This window comes from Pygocentrus nattereri, chromosome 23 (assembly GCF_015220715.1).
Source record: "Pygocentrus nattereri isolate fPygNat1 chromosome 23, fPygNat1.pri, whole genome shotgun sequence".
NCBI classification, from domain to species: Eukaryota; Metazoa; Chordata; class Actinopteri; order Characiformes; family Serrasalmidae; genus Pygocentrus; species Pygocentrus nattereri.
In genome coordinates this window covers 1,470,423-1,492,814 of record NC_051233.1, presented here as the reverse complement: position 1 = coordinate 1,492,814, position 22,392 = coordinate 1,470,423, and the positions used below count along the sequence as shown (strand labels likewise).

The window sequence follows — 22,392 nt, the reverse complement described above, 5'->3', positions numbered from 1 at the left end:
TTCCTGACGCATCCCTCACCATTTATCCGGGCTTGGGACCGGCACCAGAAGTACACAAAGCACACCCCTAATGTCCGGTTTACACCCCTAATGGCTGGTTTACACCCCTAATGGCTGGTTTACTTCATTATACATGCGACAAATTAAAATAAAAATGTCTGCATTTCTAAAAAAAAAAATATATCAGATTCAGATGTTGTCGACCCAAATGGCTTTAATGGTATGTGTTAAACATTAATGGCATTCCTCTTGCAAATAGAATCCACACGCAAATAAGAAGCAAAAAACATCCTTATTAAAAATCCTTAGTAAATACTAGCCCTGAAACATGAGTATAAAAGTTGACAGGCCTGGTATTGCTGGGTAAGTAACTGCTTCTCTTTTTAATACTGGCCTATATTTGAAATCACTCGCTGAGTTGGCAGCATTGATACACTAAGCTGAACTTTTACCTTGTACTACTCTACTTTCTAACTGAACTGTATGGAAAGTATAAAAACTTAACTTAGCTTCATAGCCAAGCTACCTTAGCTACCCCTCTAAGTAGCCTACCACTGAGCTTGGGGACATGGGTGGGGAAAAAAAAAAGCTGAATTTTGATTGGTTTTCTCACATCCATCACCTGCACTGATTGGCCTGTAGATAGATCTTTCATTTATTACTTTGATTTAGATAAAAAGAAAATATTTTACTTGAAATTCATACAGAAATTTAAGAGGAGTTTATACTGTCTCTTTCTTTCTTTTTATTTGAGAGTATATCTTGTATCCACAGTTAATAACAGTTGTTTTTTAAGGCACCCATCACAGATCACGTCATTACGTAAGAGGTATGTCATAACCTCTTATATAAGAGCCGCCAACGCGGAAATACACATACACAAAGACTCCTGCCCGGACAGGTAACGACATCTTTATTGACATATCAGTGTTATGCCTTCATCAACACGAATTGTTGTTGCTACTTTTTTCTTGTATTCTATGTATTGTATTCTACTCTTTGTCTCTGAGGTGGCAGTGAATAGAAAGAAATTCGCACCATTTCGGAATTCACGTTATTATGCTCATTTGTGGATCACTGGATCATCATACTCAATTCTGTAAACATTACATATATTTGCTCCGCAAAGAGACTTGGATTTCGATTCTCATTTGGATTCATCAAAACTGTTCTCACAGGTTTTTTGCTGGTCTGTCCAGAAATACTGCTTCGCCATCGGAACTCAAACTCAGCGGCATTACTCTCAGCGGCAGGTGGCAAACCGGAGTTAAAACAATCAGGTGGCTTGGGTTTTAGATCCGTGATGATACTGTTATTAAAGGTGACTAAGCATAGTAATAACAATAGTGAGAAGCTCAGTCGTGTCTGTCATCTGCATTAGACTAACAAACATTTCAAACCAGTGTGTGTTCAGTTGGCCCCAAATGCGGTGTTAGCAGTGGGGTGAGTTAGCATGGCAGCTGACAACAGGCCACATTTTCAACTGCATGTTCATCAGCTGTACAAAAGGAACTGTAAATAAACCCTTTATTAATTATTGGAATTCAGATCACGAGGTCACGTTTCAGAACTATTAAAGCAGAAATCCAGAACTTCATGCTAATGTATGGTGATTTATTTCTTTAAACGACAGAAATGAGCTTTTGGCTCATGTTAGCACTAGCACCACCGTGGTGAGTCAGCACCACTGCGAAGAACACGCAGGCCCCACACATGGTTTTCAACCGCATGTTCGTCAGCTGTACTAAAGGAGCTGTAAATAAACCCTTTATTAATTATTGGAATTCAGATCACGAGGTCACGTTTCAGAACTATTAAAGCAGAAATCCAGAACTTCATGCTAATGTATGGTGATTTATTTCTTTAAACGACAGAAATGAGCTTTTGGCTCATGTTAGTGTAAAACTTAGTGTTCGCTTCTTCCCGGTCTTACCGAGACTCGGGGCTGTGGGTTAGTTCGGTTGGCGATAAGTAGTGAGGACGAGGAAACAAAGAAGAGTGAAGGACCCGGTGACTGAGTTCGGTGGAGCCACTTTTAATAAAATCCACACAACAGCTTCGGCTACTCAGTGCCGCAGGTCTGAGAGAAAAACGCAACTGCTCTCGACTGCGTCCTCCACTCAACCTCTCTCCCTCCTTCTTAAGCCTACCCCCTTCACATACGCCACACCGATACCTTGCTAAGAAACTAGAGAACACGCAGGCCCCACACATGGTTTTCAACCGCATGTTCGTCAGCTGTACTAAACGAACTGTAAATAAACCCTTTATTAATTTTATGTTTGCATTTTTCTTTCATTTAAATTTGAGAATTTAGCTAATTAGCTAATTTGTCTACTGAATGCGCTGTGAATATTTATTTCTTATTTATTAGATGTCATGTCAGATGAACAGGTTTTTATTCAAGAAAAATTCATGCAGAAATTTCTCTTTTAGCCAATTCTGAGATGGAAGCACTCCGTCATACAATCCAATAAAAGCATAAGTAATGGTGATGGTCATAGTAGTGAGAAGCTCAGTCATGTTTATTCACTGAATGCAACTAATAAAGGCACCACAATCAAATGCAGTGTTAGTATTAGCAGTGTGTTGGTGAGAAAGTGTGATGTGTAGGCCTGGATCATCAACTGAGCACAACTATCTGATGGGGCTTTATCTAGCTACCTTTTTCTGGAGGTCAGGTCATTTTTCTACAATATCACAGCATGAGGCCTCTGCAGCACCAGGTGGCAGCATACTAACTACAGGCTTGGGCGTGTCACCATTGTAAACGGCTGGGGGTTTAAAAGCATGGGTCTACATTGTAATGACTACGAGCTGTGGTTCGATTTGATGTTTTTAGTGTAACAGTGCATATGCATGCAAAATCTCTCCAGTCGCCTCATCAGAACGACCGTGTCTAATTACATTCAAATATCAGATTCATATATCTGATCAGTTATGCCTATCCTGCAGCGCTGGGAAATAGAAAATTTCACTGTACTTGTATGTAGTTCGTTCTTGTTATAAGCCTGTGGTATAAAAAAATGATGCATAAAAGCAAAAAGCAGATTATATGAACCGTTTTGTAATGGAACACTTTTCTTCTTTTGCAGAAGCCACTAACAAAACAAACCAAATAAGCGATGGATGACGACATGCCTCTCTCAGTTCAAGTGGTGCACCACTCAACAGTTCAACTGTTTTCTCAAAACAGTACAGGACGTTTAATACTTACTGTTCTGATAGATTACGTGGAAGAACCCAACTCTATAATACATTGTGGGGCAGGTGACTCAGTCATCCTGCCGGGCATGATTGGTGATGGCACTGCAGTAGCCATCAAAAAGAGCCCTATGACTGAAGAATCAATCAATGAAATGACAACACTTCATGACTTAAATAACTCCAGCATTATACAATATAAATTTAGTGCTAGTTGTTCAGGCTTCACATATCTCGTTATGGAGCTTGTAGAACAAACACTAGAGAAAAACATCAAGAATTACTCCCCAAAGGAAAGGAAACAAATTCTGAAGACCTTTCTGCACGGGTTATCTTACCTTCATGAGAAGAAGATTATTCACGGTGATGTTAAACCTCAGCATGTTCTAGTGGGTAAGACATTATATCATATGTGCTATTAGGGTACTTGCTAGGGTATGACATGTTATGATATTAAATCCTATGATGTGCTACTATACAGAGTTAACCCTCTAGGCTTCTCATTCAGTTACTAATATTAAGACTTAAGATTATTCACAACTACTACAAGGTATTCAACAATGACTACAATGAAGAGCTTGTGGAGCCACATACAGACCTGTAGAGTTTAAAGGGTTAAATGTGGTATAATCTCCAACTGACAGTTCTCTTTATTATTGAAAGTAATGCAGTAAAAACCTGATGAAGAAATGCACTGTACATCTCCCTCTTTCTATAAACCCAGTTAACCATAATATTATATGACGACTCACTCATTTAGGACAATTTCTTGTTTACACAGACAAAAATGCAACTGCCAAACTAATTGATTTCAAAAAGAGTAAAGGAGTGGAGGATGGTGATATCAAGATCCAAGAAGAAATCAAGGTAAATACATTTATATTTATATATTTTTATATGTATATATATATCCATCCATCCATCCATCCATTATCTTCCGCTTCTCCGGGGTTCGGGTCGCGGGGGCAGCTTCCTAAGCAATGAAGCCCAGACCTCCCTTTCCCTAGCCACTTCCACCAGCTCTCCAAGGGGGATTCCGAGGCGCTCCCAGGCCAGCTGGGCGATATAGTCGCGCCAGCGTGTCCTGGGTCTTCCCCGGGGTCTCCTCCCAGGTGGACTCGCCTGTGACACCTCCCAAGGGAGGCGTCCAGGAGGCATCCTAACCAGATGCCCGAACCACCTCAGCTGGCTCCTCTCGACGTGAAGAAGCAGCGGCTCTACTCCGAGTCCCTCCCGGATGACTGAACTTCTCACCCTATCTCTAAGGGAGAGTCCAGACACCCTGCGGAGGAAACTCATTTCGGCCGCTTGTATTCGCGATCTTATTCTTTCGGTCATTACCCAAAGCTCATGACCATAGGTGAGGGTGGGAACCTAGATCAACCAGTAAATCGAGAGCCTTGCCTTATGGCTCAGCTCTTTCTTTACCACAACAGACCAGTAAAGAGCCCGCATCACTGCTGACCCAGCACCAATCCGCCTGTCAATCTCCCGCTCCCTTGTACCATCACTCGTGAACAAGACCCCGAGATACTTGAACTCCTCCACTTGAGGCAAGAGCCTATCCCCGACCCAGAGAGGGCTCTCCACCCTTTTCCGCCTGAGAACCATGGTCTCGGATTTAGAGGTACTGATTCTCATCCCAGCCGCTTCACACTCGGCTGCAAACCGATCCAGCGAAAGCTGAAGTTCGCGGCCTGATGTCCCCAATAGGACCACATCATCTGCAAACAGCAGTGATGTGACCCTGAGGTCACCAAACCGGACACCCTCCATCCCTTGACTGCGCCTAGAAATTCTATCCATAAAAATTATGAATAGAATCGGTGACAAAGGGCAGCCCTGACGGAGTCCAACTCTCACTGGGAACGAGTCTGACTTACTGCCGGCTATGCGAACCAAACTCCAGCTTTGTTTGTACAGGGCCTGAATGGCTCGTAGCAAAGAGCCATGTACCCCGTACTCCCGAAGCACCTCCCACAGAATACCCTGGGGAACACAGTCGAATGCCTTCTCCAGATCCACAAAGCACATGTGGACTGGTTGGGCAAACTCCCATGAACCCTCCAGAATCCTGGAGAGGGTGAAGAGTTGGTCCACGACCAGGGCGGAACCCGCACTGTTCCTCCTGGATCCGAGGTTCGACTATAAGCCGGACTCTCTTCTCCAGTACCCCTGCATAGACCTTGCCAGGGAGGCTGAGGAGTGTGATTCCCCTGTAGTTGGAACACACCCTCCGGTCCCCTTTTTTAAAAAGAGGCACCACCACCCCAGTCTGCCAATCCAGTGGCACCGCCCCCGATGTCCACACAATGTTGAAAAGGCGTGTCAGCCAAGACAGCCCCACAACATCCAGAGCCTTGAGGAACTCAGGGCGGATCTCATCCACCCCTGGAGCCTTGCCACCAAGGAGCTTCTTAACTACCTTAGCGACTTCAGCCTCAGTAATGGACAAGCCTATTCCCATGTCCCCAGACTCAGCCTCCTCACTGGAGAACGTGTCGGTGGGATTGAGAAGGTCCTCAAAGTATTCCTTCCACCGCCCAATGACGTCTTCAGTCGAAGTCAGCAGCACACCATCTCCACTATATACAGTGCTAGTGGCACACTGCTTTCCCCTTCTGAGTCGCCTGACGGTTTGCCAGAATCTTTTCGGAGCCGACTTAAAGTCAGTTTCCAAGGCCTCACCAAACTCCTCCCATACACGGGTTTTTGCCTTGGCAACAACTGAAGCCGCAGATCGCTTGGCCCGTCGATACCTGCCAGCTGCCTCTGGTGTCCCACAGGCCAACCATGTCCGGTAGGACTCCTTCTTCAGCTTGACGGCATCTCTCACCTGGGGTGTCCACCACCGGGTTCGAGGATTACCGCCCCGACAGGCACCAACTACCTTACGGCCACAGCTACAGTCAGCCGCTTCAGCAATGGAGGAACGGAACATGGCCCATTCTGAGTCAATGTCCCCCACCTCCCCCGATATCTGGTCAAAGTTCTGACGGAGGTGTGAGTTGAAGATCAATCTGACAGGTTCTTCTGCTAGACGTTCCCAGCAAACCCTCACTATGCGTTTGGGCTTGCCTGGTCTGACCGGCATCTTCCCCCACCACCTGATCCAACTCACCACCAGGTGGTGATCAGTTGATAGCTCAGCTCCTCTCTTTACCCGAGTGTCCAAAACACATGGCCGCAAGTCCAATGACACGACTACAAAGTCAATCATTGAACTGCGGCCTAGGGTGTCCTGGTGCCATGTGCACTTATGGACACCCTTGTGTTCAAACATGGTGTTCGTGATGGACAAACTGTGGTTTGCGCAGAAGTCCAAAAACTGAACACCACTCGGGTTCAGATCAGAGAGGCCATTCCTCCCAATCACACCCCTCCAGGTCTCACTGTCATTGCCCACGTGAGCGTTGAAGTCCCCCAGTAGGACAATAGAGTCTCCAGGAGGAGCACTTTCAAGCACCCTTCCCAAGGACTCTAAGAAGGCTGGGTACTCTGAACTGCTGTTCGGTGCATAAGCACAGACAACAGTCAGGACCCGTTCCCCAACCCGAAGGCGTAGGGAAGCTACCCTCTCGTCCACCGGAGAAAACCCCAACATACAGGCACCGAGTCGAGGGGCTATGAGAAAGCCCACACCTGCCCGCCGCCTCTCACCATGGGCAACTCCAGAAAAGAATAAAGTCCAGCCCCTCTCAAGGAGATTGGACCCAGAGCCCAAGCTGTGTGTTGAGGTGAGCCCGACTATATCTAGCCGGTATCTCTCAACCTCGCGCACCAACTCAGGCTCCTTCCCCGCCAGTGAGGTAACGTTCCAAGTTCCAAAAGCCAGTTTCAGCAACCGAGGATCAGAACGCCAAGGCCCACGCCTTCGGACACTGCCCGATCCACAACGCACCGAACCCCTACTACTGCCCCTCCCATTGGTGGTGGGTCGATGGGAGGGGGGACTCATGTAACTCCTTCGGGCTGGGCCCGGCCGGGCACCATGAGCAAATGCCCGGCCACCAGACGCTCGCTGGCGAGCCCCTCCCCCAGGCCTGGCTCCAGGGTGGGGCCCCGGTAACCCTGTTCCGGGCAGGGTACACAAGTCCTGTTTTTGTGTCTTCATAGGGGTTATTATGGATCACACTTTGTCTGACCTGTCACCTAGGACCAGTTTGCCATGGGAGACCCTACCAGGAGCTTTTGCTCCAGACAACATAGCTCCTAAGATCATTCAAGCACGCAAACCCCTCCACCACGATAAGGTGGTGATCCAAGGAGAGGTGTATATATACATATATATATATATATATATATATATATATATATGTATATATATATATATATATATATATATATATAAAATCTCTGATGAAGTATTTCTCCTCCATTTCAGAAAGCTGCTAATGTGGCATATTATATCCTCTCTGGGGGAGAGTCTTACCCTCAGTCTGACGGTGATGGCAGCTGGAGTAACAAGTGCCTCATCCTGGACCTCATTGAGGGCATGATCCGCTCAGGAAGTCTGGAGTATGCTCTCCACCACCCCATCTTCTGGTCCGAGATCCGGTGAGAGACACTCAGACTGACACAAAGCCACTTTTCTGGTGTGTTTGGTGGAAATAACACTCAAAACCCTAAAGGCATAAAGATTTTAATGCCCGTGGCTTTGAAGCTGTGAGCCGGGTGAGAGACTCACCGCCTTTTTCATTTACAGTTATTCTCTCTAACGTTCATTTCACAGACAGACGTGGTACCTGCAGGCTGTGGGGAACTTCATAATTCATAGTAAATATGACGAAAGGGTCAAACGGAAACTCATCAAAGCATCCAAGGGCAAGTCTTTCATGACGTGGCGACAAGAGGTGGGTTTAACTGTTAACATGTAACGATGTAAAATTATTCTTCATGTCAACTGATGTTTTTTTTTTTTTAGTGAGTTAATTTACAAACCCAGGCCCAAAAAAGGTGGGGCAGTGAGTGAAACCTGAATAAAAACAGAAAGCAGTGATCAGGACTTTCTCTTTAACCTCTGCACTCAGAAATAAAAGGTACTAGACCATCTGCTCTGTTTTAAAACATTCGGTTATGAAAGGGACAAATACCAACTTTTGACCTGGAGACACTGATTTAAGCTCCACAGTCAGACCTCAGAACCACTGTAGAACCTTTGAGGGAACATCTACACCGTTTGTACCTTGATGACGGAGAAACGTTCCTGACCAGAACCTTCATTTTTTTTTTTTTTTTATAATTTTTTTTATTGGCTTTTTGAAATTAAAAAACACAAAAATAAACAGTAATAATAATAATGATAATAAATAAAATCCCACCCAAAACAAAAACAATGAGTGCTGCAATAAATATCTCTGCATAATCACACAAACATGTATACATGCACACATGGGAATAATGAAATGATCAACAAAAGTGCAGGAGACAGGTAAATAAGTAACATATATGAAATAAGTCAAATAAACGGGCAGCCAGTCCTCCTGTTCCAGGGATAAGTGATGAATTATGTTTTCTGTAAAAAGGAAAGTAATGGTTCCCAAATCCTCCGGAACTTGTCAGAATTGTGGTTGAGGTCATGAGTCAGCTTCTCAAGAGGAATAAGAACAGAAATCTGTGTTATCCACATGTCAACTGTAGGGACCTGGGGGGTGGGCCACCTCAGCAGAATACATTTTTTCGCCAAAAATAAAAGAATTATCAGCAGAGATTTGGTATACGTGTCAAAAGAAATATCTGGAGCATGATTAAAGAAACAGAAAGAAGGAGTCAGCAAAAATTGTTTACCGGTGACTTCTTGGATTACAAAATGAACCCACTTCCAGAAAGTTTTTATAAGGTCACATGTCCAAAACAAATGCATAAATGTACCTCTATGTATCTTACATTTATAACAAAGATTAGAGGTGTCAGGGAACATTCTCTGGAGGCGAACAAGTGTATAATAAGTTCTGTAAAAAATGTTTAAATTCTGTTCATGAATAGAGATTGAAGTACACTTAGGGAAAACTTTTACAAATCTTGTCCCAATCTGCAGGATTAAATGTCACCTCCAGATCGCGCTCCCACAACACCTTCAGAGAGTCGTAACCTGAAGAATCAGAATAAAGCAGTAAGGTATAAATCCTGGAAATAAGTCCTTTAGGAGATTTGGCCAAAACCACAGCGTTTTCCAGCTCTGACAGTTCCATACGAATCCTACCTGACTTCAAAAGAGAACCTATAAAGTGACGAATTTGAAGATACTTATAAAAATCTTTATGGGGAATGTTAAAATCAGCCCTGATTTGATTAAATGATTTAACAGAGTCGGAGTCCAATAGGTCTGTGAAGTTTGACAAACCCTTAGATGTCCATTCCATCAAACCGATACTCCTAATCTGTGCTGGTAAATCTGGATTCAAAACCAGAGGAGACCGGAAAGAAAAAGCAGGAGAAATATTAAGGTACTTCTTCACATCTCGCCAAACTAATAGTATGTTATAAACAATTATGTTATTCTTGAGATGATTTAACAAATATATGTTATTGATAAAAGGAAGGGAATTAAGACTTCTAGGATAACAAGACTGAGATTCAAGACCCAACCATAAGGAATCTTTCCTGTCCATAAACCAATTTGACATTATTTTTAGTTGTGCTCACCAGTAATATAATTGTAGAGTAGGCAGTGACAAGCCTCCGAGATCCTTTGGTTTAGTAAGAATAGAGAACTTAACTCTTTGGTGTTTGTTGTTCCAAATATAGCAAGATATGTGAGAATTCAGTGACTTAAAAAATGCAGGGGTCAGATAACACGGAAGATTTTGAAATAAATAATTGAATCGAGGAAGAATATTCATTTTAATAGTGTTGATTCTCCCAAGAAGAGAAGTTGGTAGGGAGGCCCAAATTGTTAGATCATTCTTAACCTTTTGAATTAGAGGTGAATTATTAGTTTCAAACAAATTATTTAAATTAGGAGTGACAAAAATACCCAAATATTTAAAACCCCTCCTAGACATATGAAAAGGAGATTGTATTGACATATCCTGGGGGAAATTAAAGGGCGTAGCGACCGACTTCCCCAGGTTAATCTTATAACCCGACAAAGTGCTGAATGTGGCTATAGATTTCAACAAGGCCGGAACTGATTTCCCGGGTTCACACATGTATAAAAGGACATCGTCTGCAAATAGGGAAATAACGTGGCTTTCTTTACCTACTATAATCCCAGATATATCGGGATTGGTTCTGATGGCCTCGGCCAATGGTTCAATAAACAATAAAAACAATAAAGGTGACAAAGGGCACCCCTGTCTACAGCCTCTGCTCACTGGGAAGCTTTCAGACAATAAGCCATTTGTATTAACTGTGGCTATTGGATCCGAATAGAAAGATTTGATAATGTTAATGAAATTAAGAGCCTAGACCGAATTTTACTAATACCGAAAACAGAAATGACCATTCCACTCGGTCAAAGGCCTTTTCGGCATCAAGAGAGACTATAAGCGCTGGGTTTTTATGAGTGTTAAGATACTGAACAACATTAAGAACATGGCGTACGTTGTCAAACCCTGCCTGATCCGGATTTATTATTTTTGGAAGAATATTTTCCAACCTCCGAGCTAGTATCTTTGCAACGATTTTGTAGTCCACATTGAGGAGACTAATAGGTCTAAAGGAGGAACAGTCCAGGGGGTTTTTATCTTTTTTTAGAAGTAAACTAATGGAAGCGTTAATATCTTCGCTTAACTGCAAGTTCAAAACTGACAATCTAATTTGTTTATAAATGCGGTTTTGTTTTGATTCAGGTGGAAAAAGATTTTGCTGGGCTTTTGAATGACATGGATAATTATTTGAAGACCCCCTACCCGGACAATACATGGGGGCTTCTGCGCTTCATACGCAATGTGTACCAACACAGGTGAGTTGTTTTTAGGTCCATTCAAACGTTTTATTGTGGTTGTTTTTCAGGTAATGAAAAATCTGGTGCTGCATTTTTACCTGTAACTGAAACTGCTCTCAAATCTATTCTGGAATATTCAGTAAATCACAGATCCCGTTTCTTTATTTCCCCTCTACAGAGCTGAGCTGGCCCCGTCCATGAAGTTCACCTCACGGTTTCCTGACCTCTTTGAGACCGTCTACTTATTTGCTAAGGAGATGCGCTGGAACTCCATGGATTCTCTACAGGACATCTTCACCGAATGTGAGAGTCTTTGGCGTCACTGTGTTATGACCTCTATGTTTCACTGTAATTTTCCCTGTTAAACACACTGGTTTTAATCTGTTTAAGAGATTTGAGAGAGAACTTATTTGTGAATTGGTAAAAATATGAGCTTTCAGAACAAAACCTCGTATCTCCATTTGTGGTTTTTCAGTTTTTGATGCAAGGTGAAAACGCCTGTTGTCCTTTATATTGTGTGTAAATTTCATGATGAATGGACAAAAAGAAACGGCCCAAAATGATGTGGAAAACATTCTGGTTCCATCGACTTACATTAAAAGTAAATGAGGCTTTTTCCTTCTCCTGTAAAGTTCCCATTCTGGAGATATCAAGTTCTTCCAACAGCAGCGATAAGTAATGCTATAAATAAGTAAGGGCAGTAAGGGCTCACTTATAATGATTTTGGTGACACTTTCTCTGAATGTCACCTTTGTCAGCATCTATAAACACATTCCTAACATGTTATAATGCATTCATAAGGCATAATAAACATGGCTATAAATATTTATAAAAATGCATTCTATGTTATAGCCATGCTTATTATGCATCATGAATTGTTAATGCATTATAAGTGCTGTTCATAACACATTATAAGAGCTCATAAGCTGTATTAGTCCGCTCTGAGTAAAGTGGAGCGTGCTTGACTAAAGCCTCCTCCAGGGTTCAGACTGAGGCTTCAAGTTGAAGAATTTACTGAAGGATTTACTGAAACTCTAAAACACAATAAAGCTCATTACAGGCTTCAAATGTCAGAGTTTAAACTAGAGCAACATCAGAGTTTCACCCAATGTGGGAAAGTCAATGTTCACCACTGTTAATGTTCACCACTGTTAATGTGCACCACCATTAATGTTCACCAACGTTAATGTTCACCAACGTTAATGTTCACCACCGTTAATGTTCACCACCGTTAGCCTGGCACTGATTTAACACTGCATATCCAATAGAACGCCAGCAGAAACTAAACAGGAACATGTACACATATATATATATATATATATATATATATATATATATATATATATATATAAAATAAAATATATACACACATACATACATACACACACATACATACACACACACACACACACACACACACACATCATACAGACCTCAAATATGTCAAGTGTATTAAAATGGAGAAAACCTGGAAATCGGGTTTGTGACCGTAGCGTACAGTAGATGGCACTGAAGCTCTCTGCACTGGGGAGGATGTGAAACCAGTTTGTATGGATTTGGTGCAGACATGAATCATAACTTGGGATAAATGTGCAATGAAAAGACAAGATATAAATAACAAAAAAAGCTTTTGTAAAATTCACATGATCAGTGTCCTGTGGTTCACAGTCTTCAGTCCGGCTGCAGAGCCTCCCATTTCATTTCCAGTTAAACTAGGGAAACATGGTTTTTGCACTGTGTGTCAGAACCTGGATGTGCCTCATTGACGAAGATGGTGGAGCAAAGTGGACACAACAAAAGCAATGGTCATAAAAGAGTCTGGGAGATCATGTCCAGATCCAGGGTAAGACTCAGTGGACACGTGACGGTATGCAATGGCAGCAATCCGGTCCAAGGATTCATCCAATCATCCTACTGAGGTCTAACAAATGTTTACTACCCTCCTTTTCAGCTTCACACACCGAAAAACAAACAAAATAAACGTTGAATTTTATAAACAAATTACACTATCAATGGGAATTAAGTCTCTGTTGGCTAAACGTTTTACAGGATTACACACCATGTGCACCTTCTGACATTGAGTTAGTGCTCATGGGTGTAAACTAGGGATGCAAATTATCGATTAATTCATTAATCATTAGTTGATTGATCTTATCGATCGACTTTCGATTAATTGATAAGCAGCGTTTTTCACCTGAATTTCAGTGTTTCAATAGGGCCTTTAAAAATATCAGCTAAATAGTTAAAACTCAGAGTTCAAAACGTATATATTGTATTATGATAATTATATTGTATTATATTATATTATATTATATATTCCTCAAGTAATTATGCATTAGGAAAAGAAAGCAGACATGTTTTTTATGGTATAACAAAATACATTCTTTAATTTAAAAAAAGAAATAAATTAAGGACTGGCTCAGTTCTTGCATTTGAAACATTAGACATATTTAAAAAAAAAAAAGGGTCCCTGGACACAACATAGAACATTACAGAGCCTCAAACCAGAAAAATCAAATAAAGTAATGATCAAATCATGTTACCCTTTCCTATCTGAAATGTGGCAAATGGCTATACAGCTCATATCACAACTGGACCTATATATTTTTGTTCAAGAAAATGAGCATGTTAACGTGGTCAGGGGTAAGGCGTGTGCGCAGTCTATTTACAGTGAGGCCAGCTGCTGAAAATACACGCTCAGATGGGACTGATGTGCCTGGCGTACACAAATACCGTTTTGCTAGTTTTGCCAGCTTCGGAAACCTCCCTTCATTCACTTTCCACCAGAATGTGGGGTTCGACTCAAGAAGTGCAGGAGGGTCCTTTAAGTACATGTCGACTTCGCTCTCCACGCCACCTTTGCGGGCATTGGAATAGGTTTCACCCAGGAGTAAACTCATAGCAGATGTAGCCCCATGTCGCTGAGGCGCTGCTGACTGGACAGTGTTCCCGTCCTCTCCAGCGGTGGCGGCACCTGTTGCTGTGACGCTGTCGCGTTCAGCTGTAGCCAGTTCAAGCAGTTTGGAATGAGCTGACCTCCTGGTAGCTGGAGGTAGAAATTCCAGGTGTTTGTGGCGAGGGTCAAGCATAGTTGCGACCATAGGGGTGGATGAGTCGAGGTCATCAGACTTAATCTGTTGAAAATAGAAACAATAGGCCTACAATTATTAAAAACGATACAACTGAATGACAATTACATTAGGGCCTATTGTTTGCATCATTATTTTTTATCATTATTATTATTATTGTTATTATTATTGAATATAGATAGTTTTAATAATTAATGGATGCATACCTTCATGCGCTCGCCCAGCGAATCTCGCACTCTTTCCTTGAACTCTGCGACTTTGTGGCTGTCCCCATCTGCAGCGCCAAGGTGATTGTTCATTTGACTGAACGTGATTGGGTAAGTGTTTGAGATTGACACCTCCGACTCGGTAGACATCACCGTAGTTGCACACTTCAGGGTTCCCAACACGGGTGCCATATCTTCCATTAGCTGCCAGTAGTCGTCTCTCAACTCCAGCGTCCTCGCATCTGCCAGTTTTGTCACGGACCGGTCTGATAACACGGCTGACACGGCCCACCGCTGTTCGACTAGGCGCTGAAACATGTCGCAGACAGAGTTCCACCTGGTTTTACAGGATTGAATGAGGCGATGCGGTGGAAGTGACATTTGCTGTTGCTTTTCTTCCAGGGCTTTGGTTGCGATTGTGCTGTGGTGGAAATGTTTCACCAACCTTCCCGCTGCCACTATTGCTCTGCTTACCCCAGCAGCAGCAAAGCCATCATTGACTGCGAGATTTAGCGTGTGTGCAAAACATGCAACTGATTTCCAGCTGACTCGCGTGGGGTTGTTTGCTTGGACAATGTTTCTAGCGTTGTCGTGAACACACGCTGTAACGCGACCGGAGAGTCGCCACAACATCATTGAGCTTGTCAGCTAAATTGTCAGCGGTGTGTCTATCCGACATGTTTGTCGTAATCAGCACTGCAGATTTTAGCTGCCAGTTCTCGTCAGTGTAGTGGCACGTCACGGTCATGTAACTTTCTGTTGTTAGAGCCGCCCAACAATCTGTTGTCAGGGCTACAGCAGTAGCAGTAGCTAGCTTTGTTTTTAGCTCACTCTTCTTTTTTTCGTAGCGAGCTTCGAGGCAGGAGGTTATTGATGGCCTCGAAGGGATATTGTAGCCTGGCTCTACGAACGCAATGAGAACCTGAAATCCTGCACCGTCAACTGTGTTGATTGGCATCAAATCTCTCTCGATCATGCTGCATATCCTCTCTGTAATGCCCTCCACCCTTCTCTCATCACACGCTCGCCTTCCCAGTGTAGCTGTGATTTTAGGTTGACCAGGTGCACTGGTGCCATGCAGGACAGCTGCATGCACGGTGTTCAAATGATAACTGAGTGAGCTGGTGGAACTGTTGTATTTCAATACCGCATTACACAGAGGACATTTGACTTCTTTGCCTAAATTAACAATGTTGAAATGGTCCCACACCGCACTTCTTTTCGCCCGCTTCATTTTGTTTTCAACCCTGCTCTCTCGCGATACGTGTTCACCTCTCGTTCTTACGCTCTGTTCAAGTTACTACAGTAGCGCCCTCTAGCGATTAATTGCGATTAATACATTTTGTTCGAGCAACCTCTTGATCGACAATTAATCTAAAGTCGATTAATCATTTGCATCCCTAGTGTAAACACCACTCTGTGTACAGCTCCCCACGGTTCCAACAACATACAGCCAGCCTGATCACATGACCACAGCATATTGCCCATTCAGCATAGCTCACTGGTTTGAACAGTAGGGTCACTATTACTATGAGTGCACAACACCACCCATCACGACAAACTATTTCTCTGTTAATCCGCTTCAAACCCATTTTGAAAGCAGCATGATGAGCAGGGTTTGTATTCATGACATGGTGGAAAAAAACAGACTTGAAGCTTTGAGTGCAGCAGCCACACCACTTTAAGGCTACGTTCACATTACCAGGCTGAAGTCAAGCAAATCTGATTTTTTGTCCTAATTGGACTAAGATCTGGTGTTTTCAGGGCTGTGTGGACACAAATCTGATCCTTGCAAATCCAAGTCACTTTCATATGTGGTCCTAGATCGGATACGTATCCGATTTGTGGTCATGTGACCTTAATGTGACGCTCAGATCGAAATTCATAGACTTTTTATCCACTGCGCTGCTCCATCATTCAGCATTACCATGGCAGCCGCGCCGAACAGACGTTACAGCCTGTAAACGGTGGAAAAGCAGCTCATCTCTCCTTTTTCTCCTCCGTCTGGCTCTAATAATGAAGCTGAGAGCTGATCAGAGTTAATGATCTTCTCAGCGAAGCTCGTTCTGCTCGTTAGTTTGTGCTGATGATGCAGTGATTCAGTCACGTGACGTTACTGAGTAGGAGGAGCTCATGAGGGTCAGTTCAGGAGCCGGTTCACCACATTAATGACCGATTTGAATCACTGACCTAAACGAGAGCGAACCATCATGTCAGAGATCAGATTTGAGCAATGAGGCTTGTAATGTGAATGTACCAGGATGCTTACACTGGAAAACAAAACCCTCCGCTGTCCCCAAACTGCACAGACCACCAACTTAAAGGGTCAAAGCGCTTTCACGCCTACCTCATTTGGTGCGGACCTACCAACTTTTTCTCTAGTCCTTTTTCTTAACCAGGTGTGAACTTGTATTCAGGTTCACTCCAAAGAGCTGAACTATCGTTCATTAAAAGTCGTCGGGTCGGTCCGCTTGGAAGTGAATCCTGGTTCAGTTTGCTATGGAAGCATTTTTAAGATGATCCACACTAAACGAGAGCTCAACGCCAGATCATGCTTTCCTCAGTGCAGGTCAGCACTTTGCTGTGTTCACAGACTCGTATCGTTCCCACAGCATGGAAATAATAAAGACTTTGCTCCCACAGCAGGTAAAAGTGGCCCAAATCTGATCTTCCTCCTGTGAAACAGATGAGTGTCTGTGTGTCAGTGGGAACAGACAAACACATTTTCAGTTCTGATTTGAGACGCTTTCATGTGTGGTACTGAAATCCAATACGCATCAGATTTGCAGCGATGCGACTCAGCCTGACCTGCCAGACTGGAATTACATTAATCTAACTTCATATTCATCACAATTTCATTCTGCTGAGAAAAATCAGACGTGAATCCAGACGTCTGTGTTCGAAGAGTCATGTCAGAACGCAGCTGTTGGAGCAAGAGGCTCCAGCGTCAAGAGAACACAGTCTGGGTGATAGGCCCAGCTGTCAGTCAGTGTAGCTTCCTGATGGCTCCTGTGAGGCTGGTGAAGATGAAGCTGATCCTCTGGGAGCGACTGCCATTCGTTGGCAGTTGTGATTGTTTACCTCTGGATGAGCCTTGAAGCAGCATGATGCTCTGATCTTCGGTGCATGTGGGTCAGTTTAGTAGGTGACTCGAAATCTACCCTCGTCCTCACCAGAGACGTGCTGAACAGAAATGTTCTGTACATGCCACTCTTTCTTTGTTTAGAACATGAGAGGTGATAAATGCTCGAGCTGCTTCGCATACATATTTTTAACTGGACAGGTCACTGCAAGTAGCATATATCTTTGGCAGACTAGAGAAACCACAAGCCGTCAAGAATATCAAACTAATATCAAACTTGCCATGGCTAAAATAACACTATCAACACAATATCACAGACGTTCATGCAGTTTAAGCAGTATTGTACGGCATCCAGTCGAAACCAAAACCTAATGTCTCCATTGTTTTCCATTTTTCAGTTTTTGCCATAATTTGGACATTTCTGTCAGTCTTCACATTGTATATAAATTTCATGATGAATGGACCAAAAGAAAGGTCTTAAAATGCCTCCGAAAAAATTCTGGTTCCATTGACTTACATTAAAAGTAAAGTAGGTTTTTTCCTTCTGCTGTAAAAGTTACGGTTTTGGAGATACAAGATTTTGTTCCAACAGCAATGACTGATATCTGTTTTGACATAACTGATTATCATCATCATCATCCATAAGCCAAAAGAAAAGGCAGAGATTCTTCCAGTGGTTCTAGTGGATTCTTACCACTTCCACTTACTGGCTAAATGGAGGAATTTCTGATTTACTAATTTTACATCCTTTATCTGTTTAATATCTAAAACCTATTGTACAGTTTAGTTAACAGAACATTGAGCCAGTTTAAAATAAATGATCTAGTACTTGAGTTTGCACCTCTTGTTTACATGATAAAGGAAACTTTAGCTGAAAGTTTAGTAAAGCCAAATCTTTACTTTATTAGCCCTCAGAATGCATGTTCATATCAACAGTGTTTTCTAGATTAAATGTTTTAAAACCTTCTGATGGACCAAATAAAACATCATCTTCACAGATCACTGATGTTTAAAGAGCATCAGAAAACAGATTAATAGGAAAATATCTAAAATTCATAGAGATATTGTTTGTGCGTCGAGCTGTGTGCTAAAGTGAGCTCACCAGGATGAGTTGTGGGGGATTTTGCTGGATTTTCAACAGTACTGATGTTTCAGAATAGCATTGTTTTGAAAAGTTTCTTCTTCTTAAAGAATCCTAATATCCAGCTGTGCTAAAATCAAAGGAATTTTTTTCCTAATGACCAACCTTTAATGAGCCAGACATTTTTCTCAACATTCTAACTTGAGTTCTCATCACAGCCTTTTTTTTTTTATTTAACCCATTGGTGGTAAAACCATGAGATAAAAGACAAAATCTTTTAGAACTTTGACATTTTCTCTTTTATTTGTGCCCAGAAGTTTGGAATCACTTTCAATAATAGAAAGAGATGTTGACAATAAATGCACTAATAATTCTTCCGGATTCTGCAGAGCTTCACCAGTTTATCTACCTGTAGAGTTTATGTACCTCTTCTGCATGTCAGATGATCTGTGTGTGTCTGTGTGAGTTTTAGGTGAGGACAGTGAGAGAGAGGAGCTGTGGCGTCTCCACGACGATGTGTTTTATCTGTTCTGGGAGGCTGAGGGGAGCTGCAGCGAGGCCCTGAAGTTCTGTGAAGATAGAAACTCCAGAATAACCACCATGTCAGTCTATGAGAAATATCATATTGGCCGGGCAATTAAGATTGAGCTTTTTCACCGCCCTGCAAATCACGTGGCTAATTTCCCTATTATGAGAGCACTGACAAGATGCCTTAAATGCATTTCATTTAGATACACTTCTTCCTCTTCTTCTTCTTCTTCTTCCGGCTGCTCCCTTTAGGGGTCGCCACAGCAGATCATCTGCCTCCAGCTTGCCCTATCCACTGCCTCCTGTACTTTCACACCAACCATCTCCATGTCCACCTTCACTACATCCATAAACCTTCTCTGAGGTCTACCTCTTCTCCTTCTACCTGGCAGCTCCATCTCCAACATTCTTTGCCCAATATATCCACTATTCCTCCTCAACACATGTCCAAACCATCTCAACCTGGCCTCTCTGGCTTTATCTCCAAACTGCTCCACCTTCACTATCCCTCTGATCTGCTCGTTTCTAATCTTGTTCATCCTGGTCACTCCCAACAAAAATCTCAGCATCTTCATCTCCGCCACCTCCAGCTCAGCCTCCTGTCTTTTAGACAGAGCCACAGTCTCCAAACCAAACATCATAGCAGGACGCACTGCTGTCTTGTAGACCTTCCCTTTCACTCTTGCTGCTATCCTTCTGTCACACATCAGCCCTGACACCCGTCTCCACCCACATCCTGCCTGCACCCTCTTCTTCACCTCTTTTCTACACTGTCCATTGCTCTGGATGGTTGACCCAAGATATTTGAAGTCATCCACCTTTACGACCTCTACTCCTTGCATCTTCACCTTTCCACCTGCCTCCCTCTCATTCACACACATGTATTCCGTCTTGTCTCTACTGACCTTCATTCCTCTCCTCTCCAGTGCAAACCTCCACCTCTCCAGATTCTCTTCCACCTGCTCTTTACTGTCACCACAGATTACAATGTCATCTGCAAACATCATGGTCCATGGAGCCTCCTGCCTGACCTCATCTGTCAACCTGTCCATCACCATTGCAAACAAGAAGGGGCTCAAAGCTGATCCCTGATGTAACCCCACCTTCACCTTGAAACCATTTGTCACTCCAACTGCACACCTCACCACTGTCTCACTATCCTCATACATGTCCTGCACCACCCTAACATACTTTTCAGCTACACCAGTGTAGCCCTCTTTTACCACAGAGGGGGTGGTGTTTGTGTTATACTGAGTTCGTGGGTGTGGTTCCCACCAGTTAAGCTCCCGTTGTTACCAGTTAACTTAACTTCACCCGTTCTAACTGTACTACACGTACCAACCATATAACCATAGAGTGGAGTCAGACAGTTTTGAAAATAGTGTGTATTATAAAAATATATTTTATGCAACGAAAAGACAATATACGAATACCAATGCTGTAAATAACCAAATGCTGCAAATAACAAATTTAGATAAGGATAATCAACCGTGCATTTATACTCTCAACCCAGTGTAAACTCAAATATAATTGTCAGCTATATTAGAGAAAATAAAACTTAAAAGCCTCTGGCTCTATCTATACAATGCTACTGTGACCGGTCACTCTTTAAGGAAACTTTTAAAGCCGGCAAAGAAAAGAATAAAATAATAAAAGGTGCAGGCCTGTTGAAGTGTAGTATTCCAGAAATCCCTTGTTTTTATTTATTGGGACAGTACTCAAATCAGTTCTTAGGTGTGGTGTGCTTACAAACTTGTCCGTCAGCGGCTCTTGGGATACAGTGGGGCTTGAACTGGTGGCTCACCCGAGGAACTCCGAGCATTCCGGTAACTCGGAGCGCTAGCGGACAGCATTCACGTCCCTCGGAGGATAGACTGAGGAACCCTGAGCGTTCCGGTAACCCAGGGCGCTATCAGCTAGCGGTTGTCCCACGTAGCTTGGTTTATCACGGCAGACATTCAGACTACAGTCCAAAACTCTAGCCTCTGAATGGCTCTGGAGCTAGCGTTAGCGGTTAGCGGCTACTGCTAAAGCTACTGCACCCCAGCATTAGCGCCGGGAAACCCACTGCAAACTCACCCCTATCAGGCTGCACTTCAGCAGAGTGTCGTTACTGCTGTTTAAACCCTGACTGGTAGCAGTTTACTCACTTTAAACAGTAAGAGAACTGAATAAATTCAGACACAGAGTACTATTAAATCACGCGAGCTGCATGACTCCTCTCCCACGTCTCTCTCTGACTCTCTGTCTGACTCTCTGTCTCTGAGCCCGAGCATCAGTGTGTGCGTGTGTGCGTGTGTGCTTGCCCCTCCCCTGCTCCACAGTACCCTCTGATTGGAGAAAAGGGTAGACAGATTGTCTCTGTACCAATGAGATTTCAGAGCTCGGCTAGTAAGGTTAGATCTTGGAGCACATGGGATTCCTCTACACTTCACTCTACTTTGGCATATTAACTGGAACAGCTAGTTAGGGCAGCTAGCTATGCCCCGCCAGCTTAAAAGTCTTTCACATGGTAGAACACACTTCAACAAAACATATTTCAATAAATGTTTAGTGAGACTAGGTTAGACTAGGGTTATGGGTTTGACCCTGGGCTACACCAGACGTCCTCATACAGTACCACAGTTCCTGTCTTGGCACCCTATCATCTGCCTTCTCTAGATCCACAAAGACACAATGCAGCTCCTTCTGACCTTCTCTGTACTTCTCTACCAACACTCTCAACGCAAACATTGCATCTGTGGTGCTCTTTCTGGGCATGAAACCAAACTGCTGCTCACTGATCTGGACCTCTCGCCTTAGCCTTGCTTCAACAACTCTTTCCCATACCTTCTTGGTGTGGCTCATCAACTTTATACCTCTGTAGTTACTGCAGCTCTGCACATCACCCTTGTTCTTAAAAATGGGGACCAGTACGCTGCTTCTCCACTCATCAGGCATCCTCTCACTCTCCAGGAGTTTGATAAACAACCTGGTTAAAAGGTCCACTGCCTTCTCTCCTAAACATCTCCATACCTCCACAGGTATGTCATCTGGACCAACTGCCTTTCCATTCTTCATCCTTTTTAAAGCTGCCCTCACTTCCACCTTACTAATTCTCTGCACTTCCTGATCCACTGTCTCTCCCCCCGTTGTTCTCCTCTCTCTCTCGTTTTCCTCATTCATTAGTTCTTCAAAGTCCTCCTTCCATCAACTCAACACTCTCTGTTCACTCTCTAGTACATTTCCCTCTCTATCCTTTATCAGCCTAACCTGCTGTACATCCTTTCCAGCTCTATCTCTCTGTTTAGCCAAACGATACAAGTCCTTTACTC

At 43.1% G+C, this 22,392-nt stretch overlaps 2 protein-coding genes across 2 annotated transcripts in view; one reads left to right on the top strand and one right to left on the bottom strand.

Annotated features, from left to right (window-relative positions):
* LOC119262274 overlaps positions 1-22,392 on the top strand; it is a 53,373-nt gene that overhangs the window by 15,459 nt on the left and 15,522 nt on the right. The window lies entirely within an intron of this gene.
* On the bottom strand, positions 13,675-16,155 carry LOC108416186 (E3 SUMO-protein ligase ZBED1-like). Its single transcript, XM_017689220.2, has 2 exons — positions 14,388-16,155; positions 13,675-14,226 (listed from the first exon to the last, which is right to left on the bottom strand). The coding sequence occupies exons 1-2, from the start codon at positions 15,021-15,023 to the stop codon at positions 13,690-13,692; spliced, it is 1,173 nt and encodes a 390-aa protein (XP_017544709.1). The 5' UTR covers positions 15,024-16,155; the 3' UTR covers positions 13,675-13,689.